The sequence below is a fragment of the Phoca vitulina genome, unplaced genomic scaffold (genome assembly GCF_004348235.1).
Source record: "Phoca vitulina isolate PV1807 unplaced genomic scaffold, GSC_HSeal_1.0 scaffold66, whole genome shotgun sequence".
In the NCBI taxonomy this organism is placed as follows: domain Eukaryota; kingdom Metazoa; phylum Chordata; class Mammalia; order Carnivora; family Phocidae; genus Phoca; species Phoca vitulina.
Genome location: NW_022589769.1, coordinates 4285971 through 4303911, shown reverse-complemented (window position 1 = coordinate 4303911; position 17941 = coordinate 4285971). Strand labels below are relative to the sequence as shown.

The following is a 17941-nucleotide window of genomic DNA, read 5'->3' as shown; positions in this document are numbered from 1 at the left end:
TGGAATTGGCTTGCTAATCAGCTGACCTTGAGAACAGGAGATTATCCTGGATTATCTGAGTGGGCCCAATGTCATCAGGAGGATCCTTAAAATTGGAATTGAGAGGCAAAGAACAGTGTCAAAGTGACGCAATTTGAGAAGGACTTGTCCAGCCCTTGCTGTCTTTGAAGGTGGGAGGGGCCACAAGCCAAGGAGTGCAGGCAGCCTGTGGAGGCTGGTGACCGGAAGGAGATGGATTCTCCCCAAGAGCCAGAGGGATCATGCCCTATTGACACCTTGATTATAGCCCTTGAGGCCCGTTTTGGACTTCTGACCTCCAGAACTGTGAGGTAAATATGTCTTTTTAATCTACTAAATTTGTGGTAATTTGTGACAGTAGAGGTAGCAAATGAATACAGTCGCATACCAGTAAATGAGCTGGGATAGGAACCCAGGACCATGTTACTCCCATTTACTGTTGTACACTCCTGGGATGAGGCAGGGGCACAGGATGGTGATTCCTGCCTCCTGGCCTTTGCCCATGATACTGCTTTAACTAGAATGCCTTTCCCTAGTTAATATCCACCTCCCTAATTTTTCAAGGCCTAGCTGAAGTCCTTGGGGTATTTATAAATACTGCCTCGCTAGCATAACGTCTAGTACATTACGGGCATCAAATGGAGATTTCCATACCACTGGTCCTTTCCTGGAGCTCACGAGTTGGCTGTGCACCCACTTAGCAACTAGCATTATTTTCTAATTTTCCCCTGAACTTTATTAGTATCTTCCTAACAAGAAGTTCCCATAGGCCCGGACTGAGTCTCTCAATAAGTCATTTTAGTAGCCGGTGTCCTGTGTGACCATGGCCTACCCATGACCCCTTCCAACTGGTCTTCATGTTCCCTGTCTGGAAGATGAGGGAGCTGTGCCCTGATCGCCTCTAAAAGACACTTCAGCTTGAAAATGCACTGGCCCTTGGCCTGTTTTTGTAGGCCTGGGAGATAAGAATTGCTTTCATATTTGTAAAGGGTTGTTCGCAAGAAAAAAAAAAAAAGAACGTGTGACCCTTGTGCTAGACCCTAGTAAGAACAGCCTTAAATGGGGACGGAGGAGGGATTTGTAAGCGGATGGGTTTCTTTTGTGAAGTCTTTCCTTCCCTGAAGTATTAAAACAAAAAGGAATTTAATTGAAATACGTGTGAGAGGAGCACCTGGGGTGGCTCAGTCGGTTAAGCAGCTGCCTTTGGCTCAGGTCATGATCCCAGGGTCCTGGGATCGAGCCCCGCATCGGGCTCCCTGCTCAGCGGGAAGCCTGCGTCTCCCTCTCCCACTCCCCCTGCTTGTGTTCCTGCTCTCGCTATCTCTCTCTCTGTCAAATAAATAAATAAAATCTTAAAAAAAAAAAAAAAAGAAGTACGTGTAAGAGAAGTCTGTCATGTTAATATATGTGACAGTGCATATTTAGCTCTGCAGTTTGTGTTCCCCTAAAACAACATATTTGGAACTGCATTTCTCTCCTCTCTAACTCACAAGAAATTAAAAGTCCCAGTGAAGGAGTTCTGTGTTTACTTAGCATTTAGCCGTATTGTGGCAGGCACCAGAATGTGCATGTCTCTGTGGTGCCCAAATGCCAGAGAATTTTCTGGATAATTGTTTTGTGCTTTATATTAAGAATTTTGAAAATACACAAGGCTCAGAGTCAAATTTCTAGTGACAAAATGCAAGTAATTGCTATAGTTCGTATGTTGGATGCAAACATTTCTGTAGTCTATTACATTTCTTTGAAGGTTTTTTTTCATTTGGATGGATGTATTTATTATTGGAAATGTGGGAAGTCATCCACTGAATAATTATAAATCACTATATAAATGCTAAGTAACATGGGCGCGGGTTGTTACCCTTTTTATGTATTCCTATTGTTTCCCTTTTCCTGCCTTGTCTAAAACCTTGGAAAGAAGAGTGGGAAAGCAGTTCATAAAAATGGCAGAGTATAGAGTAAAATGAGGCTTGTTTCCAGGGTGGAAGGTACCATGATGCAGGTTTGCTTTTTGGAAATGTCACTACTTCCCAGAGTAAAGAAGGGAAAGAAATTTTCCCAGGGAGTCAGTGACTTCTTAGCCATGCTGATGAAAAGCCACATGACTTAATCCAGTGGTATTTAGTTTTGAAGTATCATGCTTTATTTATTAGCTGTTCTCCTCATGAGTATTTTACTTGACCTGATACTCCATTTTGTTCCACAATCCCTAAGAGATTAGCTCACACAGATGTCTGCTGGATAGCACATGGCCAGTCCTGGTATAAAAATTTCCTCACTGCTCAGCTCCAGCATTTCTCTTCATTCTTTGAGTATATCCTTGGGTGCCTTACTTTGCAGTGCACCAAGTGCTGTTAGCTCTAGGCCTCTGAGAGAGAATTAATTTCAGATGCTCAGCAGTTTATACAAGGTCTAGAGACCCACCTTTTCCTTTCTGAAGGAGAGATAAGGTCACACTTTTAAAAATAAAATTAATAATTCTCTGCTGTTGGAGGGGTTCTTGTGGAAAAAAAAATGTAAGAAATATTCTCTTAGGTGTCCTTCCCAGATCATTGACCATTATTAAGACTTGCTGTTGGGTTTATCATATCTGCCTAAGTTTCTTCCTGAGTTTACATGAATCTTGCTTTTTCACAATTACTACCCTGGCATAGTCCAATAGAAATATAACATGAACCACATAGGTATTTTAAAATTTTCTGATTGGCTACATTAAAAGTTAAGAAGAAGTTGGTAAAAATAACTTATGAATATAAAATAATACGTTTAACCCACCGTATCCAAATTATTACCATTTTAACATATAAGCAGTATAAAAGCTGTTGAGATATTATATATATATATATTTGAACCTAGTCTTTTATACTTTTACACTATTTATTTATACTTTTACATTTAACAGCACATTTTAATTCAGATGCTGAAATTTCATTGGAAGTACTTAATCTATATTTAGATTACATAAAAATTACGGTGGGAAAATGATTTACATACTCAAGTTGTTTTGAACATACTTAAAAGTTTTCTAGTGACTGAGTTGAGTTGGTCAATTTAATTTAAAATTAAATCAGTTAAGGGGCGTCTGCGTGGCTCAGTCGTTAAGCGTCGGCTTTTGGCTCAGGTCATGATCCCAGGGTCCTGGGATCGAGCCCTGCATCGGGCTCCCTGCTCAGCGGGAGGCCTGCTTCTCCCTCTCCCACTCCCCCTGCTTGTGTTCCCTCTCTCGCTGTGTCTATCAAATAAATAAAATCTTAAAAAAAAAAATTAAATCAGTTAAAATGAAATAAAAAATCTAGTCCCTCACTCACATTTATTTATTTTAAGATTTTATTTATTTATTTATTGGGGGGGAACAAGTAGGGGGAGGGGCAGAGGGAGAAGCAGACTCCCCTGCCGAGCAGGGAGCCTGATGCGGGGCTCGATCCCAGGACCCTGGGATCATGACCTGAGCTGAGGGCAGACGCTTAACGACTGAGCCACCCAGGCGCCCCTCACTCACATTTAAAGTGCACATTAGCCATATGTTGCTAGTGGCTAACGTATAGGACCGTGCAACTCTGGACATAGGCCTCATTATCCAAGTGTCCAAGGGTAAAGCAATTTTTTCTTGAGCTACTGAGTCTCCTGCAAGCATATCCCTGAGTTAATATTTCAGATTCGTGTCCCTGGTTATCTGTTAGTTGGTGAGTGTGAGTTGTGTAACTTTGCTTCAGGCAAATTTATTATTATTATTACTATTTTTTTGAGAGAGCTCAAGAGAGCGTGTGCACAAGTGTGCGAGTGGGGGAGGGGCGGGGGAAAGGGAGAGAGATTTTTTTTAAAAGGTTTTATTTATTTGAGACAGAGATAGCGAGAGAGAGCACGAGCAGGGGGGTGGGGGTGGAGAGGGAGAAGCAGGCTCCCCAGTGAGCAGGGAGCCCGAAGTGGGGCTCAATCCCAGGACTCTGGAATCATGACCTGAGCCGAAGGCTGATGCCCAACCAACTGAGCCGCCCCGGCGCCCCAGGGAGAGAGACTCTTAAGCAGATCCCATGCTGAGTGCAGAGCCTGCTCGCGGCTCAATCTCATGACCTGAACCGAAATCAAAAGTTAGACACTCAACCGTCTCAGCCACCCAGGTGCCCCTATTAGTAATTTTAAAACAGTTGAAAATCTGTTCTCTTTCTTAATAAAGGAAACTATTTGTTACTCTTTCTGGACTGTTTGAGAATTTTAACATTTTGCCTCCTTGAGGTAGTAGATTTTCCCTCAGTATGTGTGCTTTACCCCAATACTAAACCGAAGTTTTCATATTAAAAATTGAATTTAAGGCAAGTGGTTTTAAGCAAAATAAAATAGTCTGATATTAAAATGTTATGCAAAAGCCCCAAAACAAAAGTCTTGATGTAAACCAGAAAGATCGCAATGAGCCAGATGCATCTGAGTAGAAGCCAGATGGAATTTCAGATTCTTCCATCCTGGATGTGTCTTAGGTGGTTGCCACGAGGTAAATGGTGACAGTGGTGTTTGGAAGGCACGGGAAGGTCAACAGAAGCTATATACTTAGGGGGAGTGTGGGAAGCAGGGGTGGAGCTTTCCGTTAGTGGCAGAGAACAACCCCAACCTCAAAGATAGCAAGGGGTAAACCTGTATAAGTACTGAAAGTAGACAAGATTTTTTTTTTTTAAGATTTTATTTATTAATTTAAGACATAGAGATACAGAGAGAGAGAGAGAGCATGAGCAGGGGGAGAGGCAGAGGGAGAGGGAGAAGCCGACTCCCCGCTGAACCAGTAGCCTGATGTGGGGCTCGATCCCAGGACTCTGGGATCATGACCTGAGCCGAAGGCAGACGCTTAACCGTCTGAGCCACCCAGGCGCCCCTGAAAGTAGACAAGATTAATGGATCAAATCAAGGTCATTTATTATTCAGAGCACACAAACAGTGACGTGGTGCCGTGGGCCTAGATGGTGGCTGTGTTTGTGGTGGGCTGCCTTGTAGCTGAGGGACCCAGAGCCAGGGACTCAGCACCTTTTGTAGCAAGCGGCCAATAAGCCAGTCTTCATGCTGTGGTCAACTCGACCTCCTTAGTTGCCTGACTGACCAGCTACAGAAACTGGTTTTAACTACTGCTTTTACCCTGTTGTTCTTTCCTGGTCTTGGTACATCTTGCAAGTGGTCTTTGTGACGCCTTTCACTAGATGATTAATAGAGACTTGAAACTGGCCAGTTACCTGGCTAAGAAGAGTTTATTGAGATTTTTAAAAAAATTAATTGAACAGGATCATGTATGTCATTGTTGGACCTTATTTTGGTGGGGGAGGGGAAAGCATTATTTCAAATTTATTTTTATTTTTTATTTTTTATTTTTTTAAAGATTTTTATTTATTTATTTGACAGAGAGAGAGAGGGAACACAAGCAAGGGGAGTGGGAGAGGGGGAAGCAGGCTTCCCGCAGAGCAGGGAGCCGGATGTGGGGCTCAGTTCCAGGACCCTGGGATCATGACCTGAGCCGAAGGCAGACGCTCAATGACTGAGCCATCCAGGCGCCCCCCAAATTTATTTTTAATTCAACGAATTCAGAGTCCTTAATTAAAATATTGAAGCTTCACCACCTTTAGGACAAAATCACTCATTTTAGAAATGACAGAGACTCCTGCTGTAGAAAGCCTTGGAGCCCTTGCTTAACAGAGAATGTTCTGGATGTGGAGGTGAGAAGCGTTATTTTTTTTGTGTCTTTCTTAACACTATAAACTTCCTCTGCTAATTCAAGTACTCCTTGTACACGTGACAGTGCAAATTTAAGTGGCCTCTTCTAGCAAGGTTTCCGCTATATGCAGGAACTTAAAATAGATGTGTGAATTTCATAGATATCTCTGTATGTGAAAAGTAAAGTTTTAAAATTGTGATATGTTTGGGCATGTTTGAATCTGCTGTGTGCAGGCAGGCTGTCCATTCTTAATGCAGTTAAACAGGTTTTTTGAACAGGCCCTTTCAACTTTTGGATCAGCCTGTCACTTTTTTTTTTTTTTAAAGATTTTATTTATTTACTTATAAGAGACAGAGAGAGAGAGAGAGAGGCAGAGGGAGAAGCAGGTTCCCTGCTGAGCAGGGAGCCTGATGTGGGACTCAATCCCAGGACCCTGGGATCATGACCTGAGCCGAAGGCAGACACTTAACCATCTGAGCCACCCAGGCGCCCAGCCTGTCACTTTTTATTCCTCTGCTCCGATAAGTCATGTTGGTGACACTGACTATCAAGTGTATTTCCTCAGTGGCTGCTTTTCCTTCTCCTCTTTTCTCTTTTTAGCCGTGGCTGTCCACCAAGATTCAGCCTTCTTCTGGAGAGTGGTGCCTTCTAACCCTCTCTTACGTCCTGCTTTTTCTTCTGACAGCTTTGGCATCTGAACTTACATGTTATGCCATTTTTTAAAATCCAGATTTTGAGCTAATTTTATACTTGTAGAAAAGTTGCAGAAATAGGACTGGGAGTTCCTCTGTTTTCTTCCTTCACCTCGCTTCCCCCAATGTTAAGATGTTATATAACCAACCATTTGTGACGGTGCTTTGGTCAAAACTAAGAAATTACCATTGGTACAGTATCATTAACTGAACCACAGGCCTTATTTAAATTTTGCCAGTGTCTTCACGAAATGTTTCTTTTCTGTTCCAGGATCCAATATGGGATCCCACATCACGTTTAGTTCTTTCTTCTCCTTAGTCTCTTCCAGCTGATGACAATTCCTTAGTCTTCCCATGTCTTGTGTGACCTTGACCCTTTTCAGGAACACTGGTCATTGTTCATCTTGTTGCTCAAAGAGCTCCAGCTTTCGCCTTTAGGAGTGTCTTGGGTCGGCTCCTGTGTCCTTTGAACGTGCTCTGTCCTTTATTGTGACACAAGCTGTTTCCATCTCCTTTTGTGCTTCCCTTGCCCCAGCTCTGGAATCAGCCTCTTCTCCAGGGAGCCCTGGTTTCTTTTATGGAAGAAAGGCAATTAGAAAGCAAGACTGGGGTGCTGAGTATGCTCTTTGGTATCGGGTGTCATGACTTGTAGGCCCTTTCAGCGGGTAGAGCAAGGACATGTATATATTTACACCCGCGCGTATGCCTACGTCTGTAGTTCTCTGTTGTGTGTGTGTGAGAAAAGCCGTAAGTTTATACTAATTCCCTCTGATTCCAATCTAACACCAGAGTGTAGCTTTCCTTTATTAATGTGTAACTTTCTCCACCCACCCCGAGAAGCCTGGCTCTCATTGTCCTTAGTTCTACAGTACTCAGTCTAAGATACTGTTCCAGTTACTCAGTTCTTTCTCCCTACCCCTCCACCCCTCCACCGTGGTGTGATAGTTAAGTTTATTTGTTAGTGCTTGTGTTCCACATTGGGCACCCCCACATCTTGGTTGGTTTAATGATTTTTGTTTGTGGGTATGTGAAGGGTGTGGAACATCGCCTAGGCTCTGAGAGTCCCGATAGGAAAAGGTGTCCCCGGAGCAGGAGGGTCAGGCTGCCTCACCCCTGTTTCCCGACCCCATTTCCTCTCCTTTCCCATCCTTGCCCATCCTTGCCCCCCGCCCCCCATACATAACCAGTCTCTGTCGTTACTGACTTACCCTTCCTGTTTCTTTGGTTTTGTGCCATTTTAAACTCGTCAGATTTGTATGAAAGGTGGTCTCAGGGATTGCCACGCCCGCTTTCTCCCTCTTGGCCACTCGTCCAAGAGCAAGGCGACACCCCTGCTGCAGAGTGGGACTGGGGGTGGGTGAAGCTGGAAACTTGGTGTGTTTTAGTACTTTCATATTTTTACATTTTGGCTACTTAGATAGAACTTGGTTATATTTAAAGTTAACTGGTATCTTATTTAACATCCAATAAAGCAGAAGGGGGCTAGGAAAGAGGGTACCTTTTCCTACACCATCTTATCCAGTCGCCTTTTTTTTTTTTTAAGATTTTATTTATTTGAGAGAGAGAGAGAGAGATATCACAAGTAGGCAGACAGGCAGGCAGAGGGAGAGGGAGAAGCAGGCTCCCTGCTGAGCACAGAGCCCGATGTGGAGCTCGATCCCAGGACCCTGGGATCATGACCTGAGCCGAAGGCAGATGCTCAGCCATCTGAGCCACCCAGGCGTCCCTCCACTCGCCTTTAATACTAGATATTTTAGTCAATTTTTAGCCACACAAATACTACATCTACTCCTTGAGGGAAAGAAAAGAAAGCTTACACATAAGGATAAGGTCCCCTCTGATCTCTATCCCCCACATAAAACTATTTTTATTATCTTTTCAGAGTCTTTATACTTTTTTTAAACATACGTTCCTATAGGAAAAAAATAATGTATGTTGTTTTATAAGGTGTGAGGTTTTGTGTTTTTTTTTTTAACCGATAAAAAGGTATACTTTACCTTTCTTCAGCTTGCTTTTTCACTCACGTGTCAAGAAAAATGTTCATGTCGTACAGATAGCCCCACTCCATTGTTTTGAACATCTGCCAGAGTATTTCTTGGTGACGGTCCTTACGTGTGGCTCCGAGCACCCAGGTGCGGATCAGCAGCGGGGCTCGGGGCTGCAGCTTCTGCCCACATCTCATTGTGAGCAGCACACCCCCTTGCTCTCCCGAGTGGCTGCCACTTTCCGTGTCCCACCAGCATCATATCAGAGTGACCTTTCTCTACTGGTCACCAATACTTGGTATTTCCTGTGTCTCAAATTTGGGGCAGTTTGAGGGTAAAGAGGGGTACTTTGTTTTAATTTGCTTTCCTCTGAAATAGGGAGGTTGAGTGTATTTTCATGTAATTATTAGCCTTTTACATTTTTTTCTGTGGTTTGCCCATTTTTAACTGCTTTCTTTTTCTTATTTGTGTGAGTTCTTTGTACATTTTAGATTCATTCATTTAACCAGTATTTATTGATCTCTTAGATGCCTAGGCACTGCTATAGGTGCCGGGGTAATAGCAATAAACAAGGTTTCTAATTTCACAGGAGTTAAGAGGAAGTTGGACCAAGAAAATCAAAATAAATCAACCAGATTATGTAGATATTAATAAATGCTATAAAAAAAATAGAGTAATGGTAGAGAGAGTGCTCAAGTGGAGAGGAAGCCCCAGTTTGCCCTTAGAGACTTCATCCTCGGAGTATTTGCACTGAGGTGGGATGGTCAGGGAAGGCTTCTTGGAGAAGGTGGGGTTGGAGCTGAGGTCTGAATGGCGTGGAGCCAGCCATGGGAGTGTCCAGAGAGAACAACATGTGCCTGGGCTCTACGGTGGGGTAAATGAGAGATGGGCACGGGGTCACGGGAGAGGAGGTCACATCATCGCAGGTGCCCGTGAGGGATGGTCATCAGGAGGAGGCGTGAGGTCTGTTTCAGGAGGAGGTTTCCCCAGCCCCTCCTTTCTTGTCTAGGCTAGGTGACCGGAAAGAGCTTTGCTCTGGGGATTTGTGCATCAAGACTTGATCATTGGGTTTTGTGGTGGTTTTAAGGCATAGGCTTTTTCTTTAATAAAGGAAAATTTTCTGTTTCAGATTACCTAGGAACAGTACGATTTGGGGTTATCACAAATAAACATCTTGCGAAACTGGTATCCTTAGTACACTCTGGAAGTGTGTATTTACATAGACATTTCAACACATCACTTGTAAGTATTTTGAAATCACATTTATATTAGCGCAGTGGTTCTTAACCTTGTTTAGGTCACGGACTTCTTTGAGAATTGGATAAAATCTGTGGGCGCTCTCCCTAGGAAAATGTACATGATTTTATATGCAAATTGAGAGTTCTGCAACCCCATGCTAGAGCCCGTACCCCTGTTTATGAACCCCTGCATTAAAGGGCTCTCAAATGTAACATCTAGAAATTCTTTGTTTATATTCTTTGACTCTGGTACAGCCTTGTTCGTTTTCCTCCTTGGATGAAATTGCAGGATTGTTCCGTTGAAGAATTGTTACTCTGGGCCCGTGTTCTCAGAGGTTAAGCTTCCATTGGGCAATGTTCTCTGTTCATTTGTTCCATTCATCAGGAGTACTCATGTGACATGCTCTTCTCCTTAGGTGATGAAATGGAATTTGAAGTTCTTGTTAAGTCACAGTGAGAAGTTGATGGCTTCTCACCCCAGCGAGCCTTGGTTTTCCATTGTCGTCTTTGTTCCCTGACTTCATTTGCTTTTGGTGAACCAACCCCAACTCAGCTATTTCTGAGCTTTTGACCTGTATCCTGCTTAGTCCTGTACCTCTGCTCTATTTGTTGCTGCTTCTTCAGTCCCATCACTGAGAGTTTATTTTTCTTAAGTATTTTCTGTCTCTAACTTCACTGACAGTGTGTGTGACTTACAGGTTGAGTGAAGACCAGTATCTGTGTAACCTGTGTACCCAGCCCATTGAACCTGGGCTCCCCTCAACTCAGTATGCAAGTCACATGCCTGTGGCGGGACTGTTAGGCCCTCTCCGGGGTGCTCCCTTGGTTGCCAGTCGCCCTGGCTTCTGCAGCTCCCTAGCAGCCCAGATGCTATGCTGTATTTCTTGTAGTTTGGACTCCAAAAGTCAAATGTGTTTTTGTGTTTCGCAAATAGAAATGTGTACATGATGTTTGAGTATATTTTTTCAAACTCTCGCCATCCCACTTCGAGAGTCACTGCTTTGCTGGTTTCTCTGCCGCCTTCCCGCTCTCCTCGTGCCTCTGAGCTGCTTCTTACTTCCTCTGCTTTCGCTGTCTGTCCCATCTTCCTTCATCCTCCTTTTGTAGCATGCTGTACAACCACCACGTATCGTATGGATTTAGAGGGGAGGGCACTGAGGAAGGAACATGAAACAGAGAAGCTAGGGCTGTGGGAATGGCCCTGGCAAATGCACTGGGCTTACTGCATCAGGTCTGTAGTTCTTAAGGTCATTTGGTTGGTTTAGCAGAATTCCTTTTATCAAATGAACTACTACTGGGATACCAGTATTTTAACATAAAACCAGTGGACATCTTTGTCACGAGGCAATTTAATTCTCTGTTTTGGAGAGTATAAAAGATCTCATTTTGTGGAACCCTCCAAAGCACTTTTTTGGGGAGTTTCATTTGAAACCCAGTGATGCATATTTTTGGAATTTCAAACACAATTTTTTGTTGACCTACTTTGGTTGTTACAGAGAAACAAAGCACAAAACCTAAGTGTCTCTTTCCTTCATTCTGTACACATAAGTGTGATCTGTGGCCTTGTACAAGTTGTGGGTCATTCGTGGATTCTTTCAAGTATTTGTTGAGTTCCTGCTGTGTGCCAAGTGTTCTTCTAGTCACTGGGAGTACAGGGGGCCAGAACAGATACAAAGGTCTGCCCTAACGGGGCGGCGGGGTGGGGGTGGGGGTGCTCCTCCCGCCATTATGAGCCAAGTTTTGAGGAACCAGTGTAAAAATCTAAATGATCCTTGGCTTTATAACCTCCTTTCCTGTAGGTGTTCATTGATCCTTTTACAATAATCCTTGTATAAGAACCCAGTAAAATGTAATAGTTCCCTTTGGCCAGGGTGGAAGAGGTCATTGTTGCCAGCAGCAGATTGGGAGAGTTCTTCAGTGGTAGAGGAGTCAGCTGAAGGGGACGGGAGGCATCTGTGACCTGGAAGTCACCTCTCTGCAGCCGCTTCCGCTCTTTCCAACCACTTGTGAGGAAACGCTGTGTCTGGAGGAGCAGGGGCAGGTCACGTCCCTGAGTCGTCTTGTCTGCAGCTGGGCAGTGGTGGGGTGGTCGGGGCCTCCTGAGCCTGCCCTGCCTTCAGCCCTCCCTGTGTTGTCCTTCGCAGGTCTTCCGCAGGGAGGCTGTCAACTACACGGCAGAGAACATCCATAAGTGGGCCTTAGAGAATCGAGAGGCGCTGTTGCGATGGCTGCGGCCGCACGGTGGCAAGAGCCTCCTGCTGAACAATGAGCTCAAGAAGGGGCCGGCGCTTCTTGTATTTCTCCCTTTTAATCCTTTAGCCGAAAGCCACCCTTTAATAGATGAGGTAAGAGTCCTAATGTTAAAAGGTATCTCCTAGGGACCAGGAAAGTCTCGTGAACTTGGACGTCTCGCTCCCGGTTCACGGTGATTTCCGCCAGGAGCCAAGAGCCTGCCAGCAGCGGCTGCTGCATTTCTGCACCGTTACTCCTTCCTCCCGTAAGTGGGCAGGAGAGTGGGTGCCGGGGGTAGGACCCACCGCGGCCTCTCTGGCCACGTTGATGGACAGCTGCTCGAGTCTGGGGGAATTGGCGAGAACAGGCCTGTCCGAGCTACGCCTCCCCAGGGTGGGACCAGATGTCCCCCGTCCCGCCATGACCCACTGCGGGAGTGGCGTAGAGGGGCTGGACTGCGGCACAGGCAGGGTGCGGGGTGGCCTCGGGGGTGGCCATCGGGGGGGGGTTGGGTCTGACCGCCAGCCCTGGCTGACCTCAACCCGGCAGCCGGGAGCGGCAGTGGTGATGCTGGGCTCCCCTGTTTCTCTAAGCCTTTCTTGTGAAGATAAGCAGAGAGGTTTCCAGAGGCGGACGCTGTCAGGAGTCTGCCCCTCCCTCTGCTTTTCCTGTTTCGGCTGGTGCACTCACGCTCTCTGGGTGGGAGTTGATTTTATACATGGATCATTTGGAGGCACTTAGAGAGAGTAATAACAATTACAGAGAGCGCCTGGGATTGCTAAATTGGATTTACTGGGGGGGGTTTATTTTTTCCTTCCCTCAAGGATCCCTTAATTGGCCAAAACCAATTTCAGACCGCCAGTGTACCACTGGCCAGGCTAACCAGACACTGCCTCTCCCCGAGCCCCTCCGCGTGAGCCTGATGGTCTGCCTGGAGGCGGCAGGGAGACAGGCCTCTTGCCCAGCCAGACCCCTGACTTTGCTACTCTGGAGCCTTATTGTGAGAGTTGTTACCCCCGCTGCTACTCTGGCTTCGAGGAAGAAACGAGAGAAATGAAATAGCTTTGTTTCTTCTCCTCTGATTAGGGAGGACTTGAAGTAATAAGACTTATTTTCTTGAGAAAATCTTCACTACACGGATAGTTTATGAACTAAGACACTCTCCCAAATTACTAGGCCTTTACTACATCTACTATTAAGAGCCATAAGGCTCTTTGTAGGAAAGGTGGGGTTTTTAACCACGGCGTTAGCTATGGTTTGGGATTTTTACTTTGACTTTTAAAATTTCTTTGTGGAGAATTCTATCTTGTCTGATTTGGGCAAGTAAGTGTCCTGGGTGGGGTAGTGTTTTGTAACTGGAGCCGGTCCTCTGTTCAGGGGGTCATGGTTGGATTTAGGCCCCTGGTGGGAGGACACTAGCTTTCCTGCCTTTTTCCCTGGCTCAGCGTTTCCCTTCTCTCCCCTGACTCCTCCATCTATGGCCAGGCCTTCTTTTTTTTTTTTTTTTTTTAAATCTCTTTGTTCCTGTGGCTCTTTCCTCAGAGCTCAGAGTGTCCCTGCAAGGTGAGTGGATTCCCCAACCTCAGTGTATGGTTGAGATTGTTGAAAACCAAATGGCATCTCAGCGGTATTATGGCTTCCTTATTAGCCAAGTAAAGTGTTCTGTGCAGTACATTTCCCTCTTCATTTTAGGTCAGTTTAGCAAATGTTTATGGAGCACTGTGTCAGGGAGCCATGGGGGAGAAAGATGGAGAAGACGCAGCCTTACCCTCGTGGTCTCAGAGGCTTGTCCAGTAGGGGCAGGAGGAGCTTGCTTTTAATTAATTCAGGGCAGAGGAAGGTCAGCCCCAGGCCCGGCTCAGGAGGAACTGGAGGAGAGAGGGCTCTGTGCCAGGAAGCTGAGGCTGTGGGCGGGGCAGGGATGGGGGACAGACTTTTAGGGTGGCCGGGATGTGGATGGGTTGAAGGAAACGTAAGGGAAGGCGCAGCCTGAGCAGAGGCACGGCGGTGGGGAGGTTGCTGCGGGTTCATTGTTAGCAAGTAGTGTGGGTTGTGTGGCCCCCGGAGGGGCTGCCTGGAGAAGACCCAGGTGGAAAGCCTGAAGAGGAGAGGCCGTTGGGTGCGACTTTGAGGACTCCAGGGTTCAGCGTGGCCAGCAGAGTGTCACTGACAAAGGAGAGATGTCCGCAGAGTGGTGTTTCCATGATTCGCATTTTCCAGGCAGCAGTGTTCCAGGAGTGTGGGAAGTAGTAAAGTCCGGAGCTTGGGTGCTGGTGGGGATGGGAAGTGGGGTGTGTGAGCAGGGGTAAGGAAGCCGTCGGGGTTGGGTCGGGTGGGCCGGGGGAGCAGCACACTTGGACATTCCCAGGCTGAGTTCTAAGCTCATCAGCTCCTCAAGTGCAGGAGAGCTTAAGCCTTAAGCCTTTTTCCCATGCCCACCTCGAGGCCCAGTTGGGCAGGCGGTTGAGGACGCTTACATTGTGGAGAGAGGTCAGTGTCCCGTGAGGGTAGTAGCGTCGGGGCTTGCCGGGCAGCGGGTTTTGAGGCAGCCGTAGTGGGGAGTGTGGTGGGTGGCACACAAGAGGACGGCCGTATGCTGGCTCCCTTGTGAGCCCCGGTTCGGGGCCGGCAGCTGCCGACACACGCGCATCCCCCCCAGCACCCCACGGGAGAGCACAGCGTCAGGCTGCTGGCCCCCTGCATCTCTGCAGAGGGTCCTGGAGAGGTCATAGGACGTCCCAGTGTGCTGCTCAGAAGACATGCTCCCTGCAGCCAGCAAAGAGTCCGTGTGCCTCGTTTCCGCTTTCACAGCGCCACTCTGACACGTTCAGTGTGTGAGCCTCACGAGCAAGGTCATGGTTATCTTGTTCTGGCTTAAACATTTGTCTGATTAAAGAAAATGGAAGAAAGCATTTATAGCACAAATAGTTGAAGTTATTTGCCAGATTTCCCTCATTAGTTCATGTGAAATTAAGTATGACCTCAAGCATTTCACATGTAAAGATGGAACTGGACTTGCATTGTCAAAACTGCCCTGGGTGTGAAAGGAATGTGAAAGTAAAAACCAGTTCAATTTATAGGAGAAAAATAAGAATTCCTCTCTTTTTTAAGAGCATTACTCTATACAAAATATTTTCTTCAATTAAAAATATCCTTTACGTGGTGCTTTGCTTATGAGTGGTGTTGTGAAAAGAGATGAGGAGAGAAGACCCTTTAAGGACCCCTGCTGTCCTTAGTATACTCCTACTTGGGCTTCTTGTAAAAGATTGCAGTAAATACTTCAATTTCTGTGGGGTTTTGGGGGGGGGATGGGCAGGGGGCACGGGTGGGAATGGTAATCCATTGTGTGTTTGGGTGCAGAGCAGTGCCCAGATGGGGCCAGAGGGCAGCTGGGCTCCTATGGATTGTACGGGCCTGACCTTATTAGTGGGCTGCGCTGTCAGAGCCTTTTCCAGAGAGGGCCGAGACGCTTTATGTGGGGGGAGAAAAGGAAGCACTGGTTTATCATCTAAAGTGATCTTTTCTTATGCCGGAGAACTATTCAGTTTATATTTCTGTACAGATGCGTATGTCTTGAATTAACACTCTATAAATACCGTATATAAAATTTGGAGTTTTTTTTGAAATTGGAAAAGTACTCACTAAGTGGCTTTACACACACACACACACACACACACACACACACTTGAATGAAACAAAATCCCGAGTGACTTAACATCTTTTAACTAACTGGCAAGATTTGATCCAAGTGAGCACATGATTCTATTTTAGACAGTAGGTGGAGTAAATGCCTTTGGATTATAATGACTTGCTTGTTTTTCTTATGAACCTGGGGTGGGTAGTGAAAGGTATTCAGTTTGGAGATAGTCTTAGAATGAAATGTAAATCTAATTGGGCTAATACTGATCTGAGGGTAAAGTGGTTAATCTCCCCAGGAAGTGGGAGTGTGTATGTTACCCCGAGATGCCATTCATTCACCAGATCTTCTTGTGCATTTGTTCTGTGCCTGGCTGTGGGGGAACAGGAGAAATCAAACAGGGTTTCTACCTGTGAGGGTCCATAAGCTTGTGGGGAGGAGGGGCATCTGAGCAGACACTTGTGAGACTCTGTGGGAAGGGCTTTGGGGCCCCGAAGAGGCAGAGCCAAACTCCCAGGTGAGGTGGCACAGGCGGCGTTAGCTTTACTGAAGCAGCCACCCTGCTATTGGGCCTTGGGGACAGTATTGAGGTTTGTCGGATGGAGGAGGTCCTGGCCAGGCCTGCTCTAAAGAGGGTGGGGTGACCCTGGAAAGGCAAATGCAGGCCAGACTGTTAGGTTTTATCCTCCAGGTAGTAGGGAGCCATCGAATGTCATTTAGCAGAAGAGTGCTGTGCTTAGGGTGGTAATTTTAAAATTAATAGTGACAGTGTGGAGGCCGAGTGAGGCAGGGGAGAACATGTGGTGGTGGTCTGTGACGACTGAGGGCCTGAATCGAGGCCGTGGCCATGGGGACACAAAGGATGGGGACGGCTTTGTAGCTGAAGTCAGAGGTGGCGGGGCTTGAGGCTCGTGCGGACGCAGAGGGGAAGTTGGGGCTCGAGGGATCACCATTCCCACTTTGTAATGCTGTTTTCTCAGAGAGGGCAGCACAGGGTGGGGAGGAGGTTATGGGGGAAGACAGGATGGATAAGTATGGTTTGGAACAAGTTGAATTTGTAGCCTCCTGTGAGGTGTGAATTTATTTGGAAACAGGTATGCCGTGAAATACTGTGATCCACTCATGAGGTGTTTGGGACATTTTTAGACTGTTAGTAAAGGTGAAGAAGACATCATACGTATGGAAGAGTGGCCCCTCAGCCTAGAGGTATGTTGCAGAGGGGGAGCTTGGCTCTTGTGTGGTGGATGGAGACGTCTGCCTCTAAGACCCCTTCCTGCTCCCCACAGTTGGCTCACTGTTAATAGAGTGACATGTTCTGAAAGGTAATCCAGGCCTCTTCATTCATAGTTTTGGGGTAATGCTTTCCTGTTTGATGGAGTGAGCGGAAGAGCAGGCCCGGGGTCCTGGTGAATCGGACTAGGATGCTTCCCGGGCCCGACGGCTGCAGGCTCCCTCCCTCCGCCATCGCTGTGCCTCTCATGAGCTCCACCCTGTGTTTCAGATCACCGAAGTGGCCTTGGAGTACAACAACTGTCACGGGGACCAGGTGGTAGAGCGGCTCCTTCAGCACCTGCGGCGAGTGGACACCCCGGTGTTCAGGCCTCTGGCGCCTGAGCCCCCCGCGCAGCTGCCGGAGCTGCCGCTGATCACGGCGTCCCCCTGCTGCAACACCGTGGTGCTGCCCCAGTGGCACTCCGTCTCCAGGACGCACAACGTCTGTGAGCTGTGTGTCAACCAGAGCACAGGGGGCGTCAGGCCGAGCTCGGTCGGCATGCCGCAGTGCAGCTTTTTTGAGATGGCGGCAGCTTTGGATTCTTTCTACCTCAAGGAGCAGACCTTTTATCATGTGGCGTCGGACAGCATAGAATGCAGCAATTTTCTGAGTTCCTACAGCCCCTTCAGCTACTACACTGCATGTTGCAGGACCATAAACAGGGCCGTGACGGGCTTCATTGATTCTGGACAAGGTGTCTTTGAAACCCCGACCATCGCGTTTTCTTCCCTCGAGAAGAAATGTGAGGCCGATCCCCCAGGCTCCATTCCTCACATTGAGGAGAACAGGTATCTCTTTCCTGAAGTGGACGTGAGTAGCACAAACTTCACAGGCCTGAGCTGCAGAACCAACAAGACCCTGAACATCTACCTTTTGGATTCAAATTTATTTTGGTTATATGCAGAGAGGCTGGGGGCTCCAAGCGCCACTCGGGTGAAGGAATTTGCCGCAATTGTTGATGTGAAAGAAGAGTCTCACTATATCTTGGATCCAAAACAAGCTCTTATGAAGTTCACCCTAGGTACTGTGGGCAGTTTCCTTCCCCAACATAAAAAAGTATTGCTTAACTTAATACCGGTAACTTTTATCCAAGGGTCTCAGTACATTTGGTCATGGGGGGATGTCAGTTCTGTAGCTCACTTGAAATCTTTAGACTGCAGTTGGTCATCATTCTAAAAGA

The 17941-nt window shown here is 46.6% G+C and overlaps 1 protein-coding gene across 4 annotated transcripts in view; it reads left to right on the top strand.

Moving 5' to 3' along the window:
• Positions 1–17941, top strand: part of TXNDC11 (thioredoxin domain containing 11) — a 58705-nt gene that overhangs the window by 29668 nt on the left and 11096 nt on the right. For all 4 annotated transcript variants that reach the window (XM_032392152.1, XM_032392153.1, XM_032392154.1 and 1 more), the window contains 3 exons: positions 9511–9623; positions 11764–11964; positions 16990–17782. In XM_032392152.1, the coding sequence (XP_032248043.1) occupies positions 9511–9623; positions 11764–11964; positions 16990–17782 (1107 nt within the window). The remainder of the gene's footprint in view (positions 1–9510; positions 9624–11763; positions 11965–16989; positions 17783–17941) is intronic.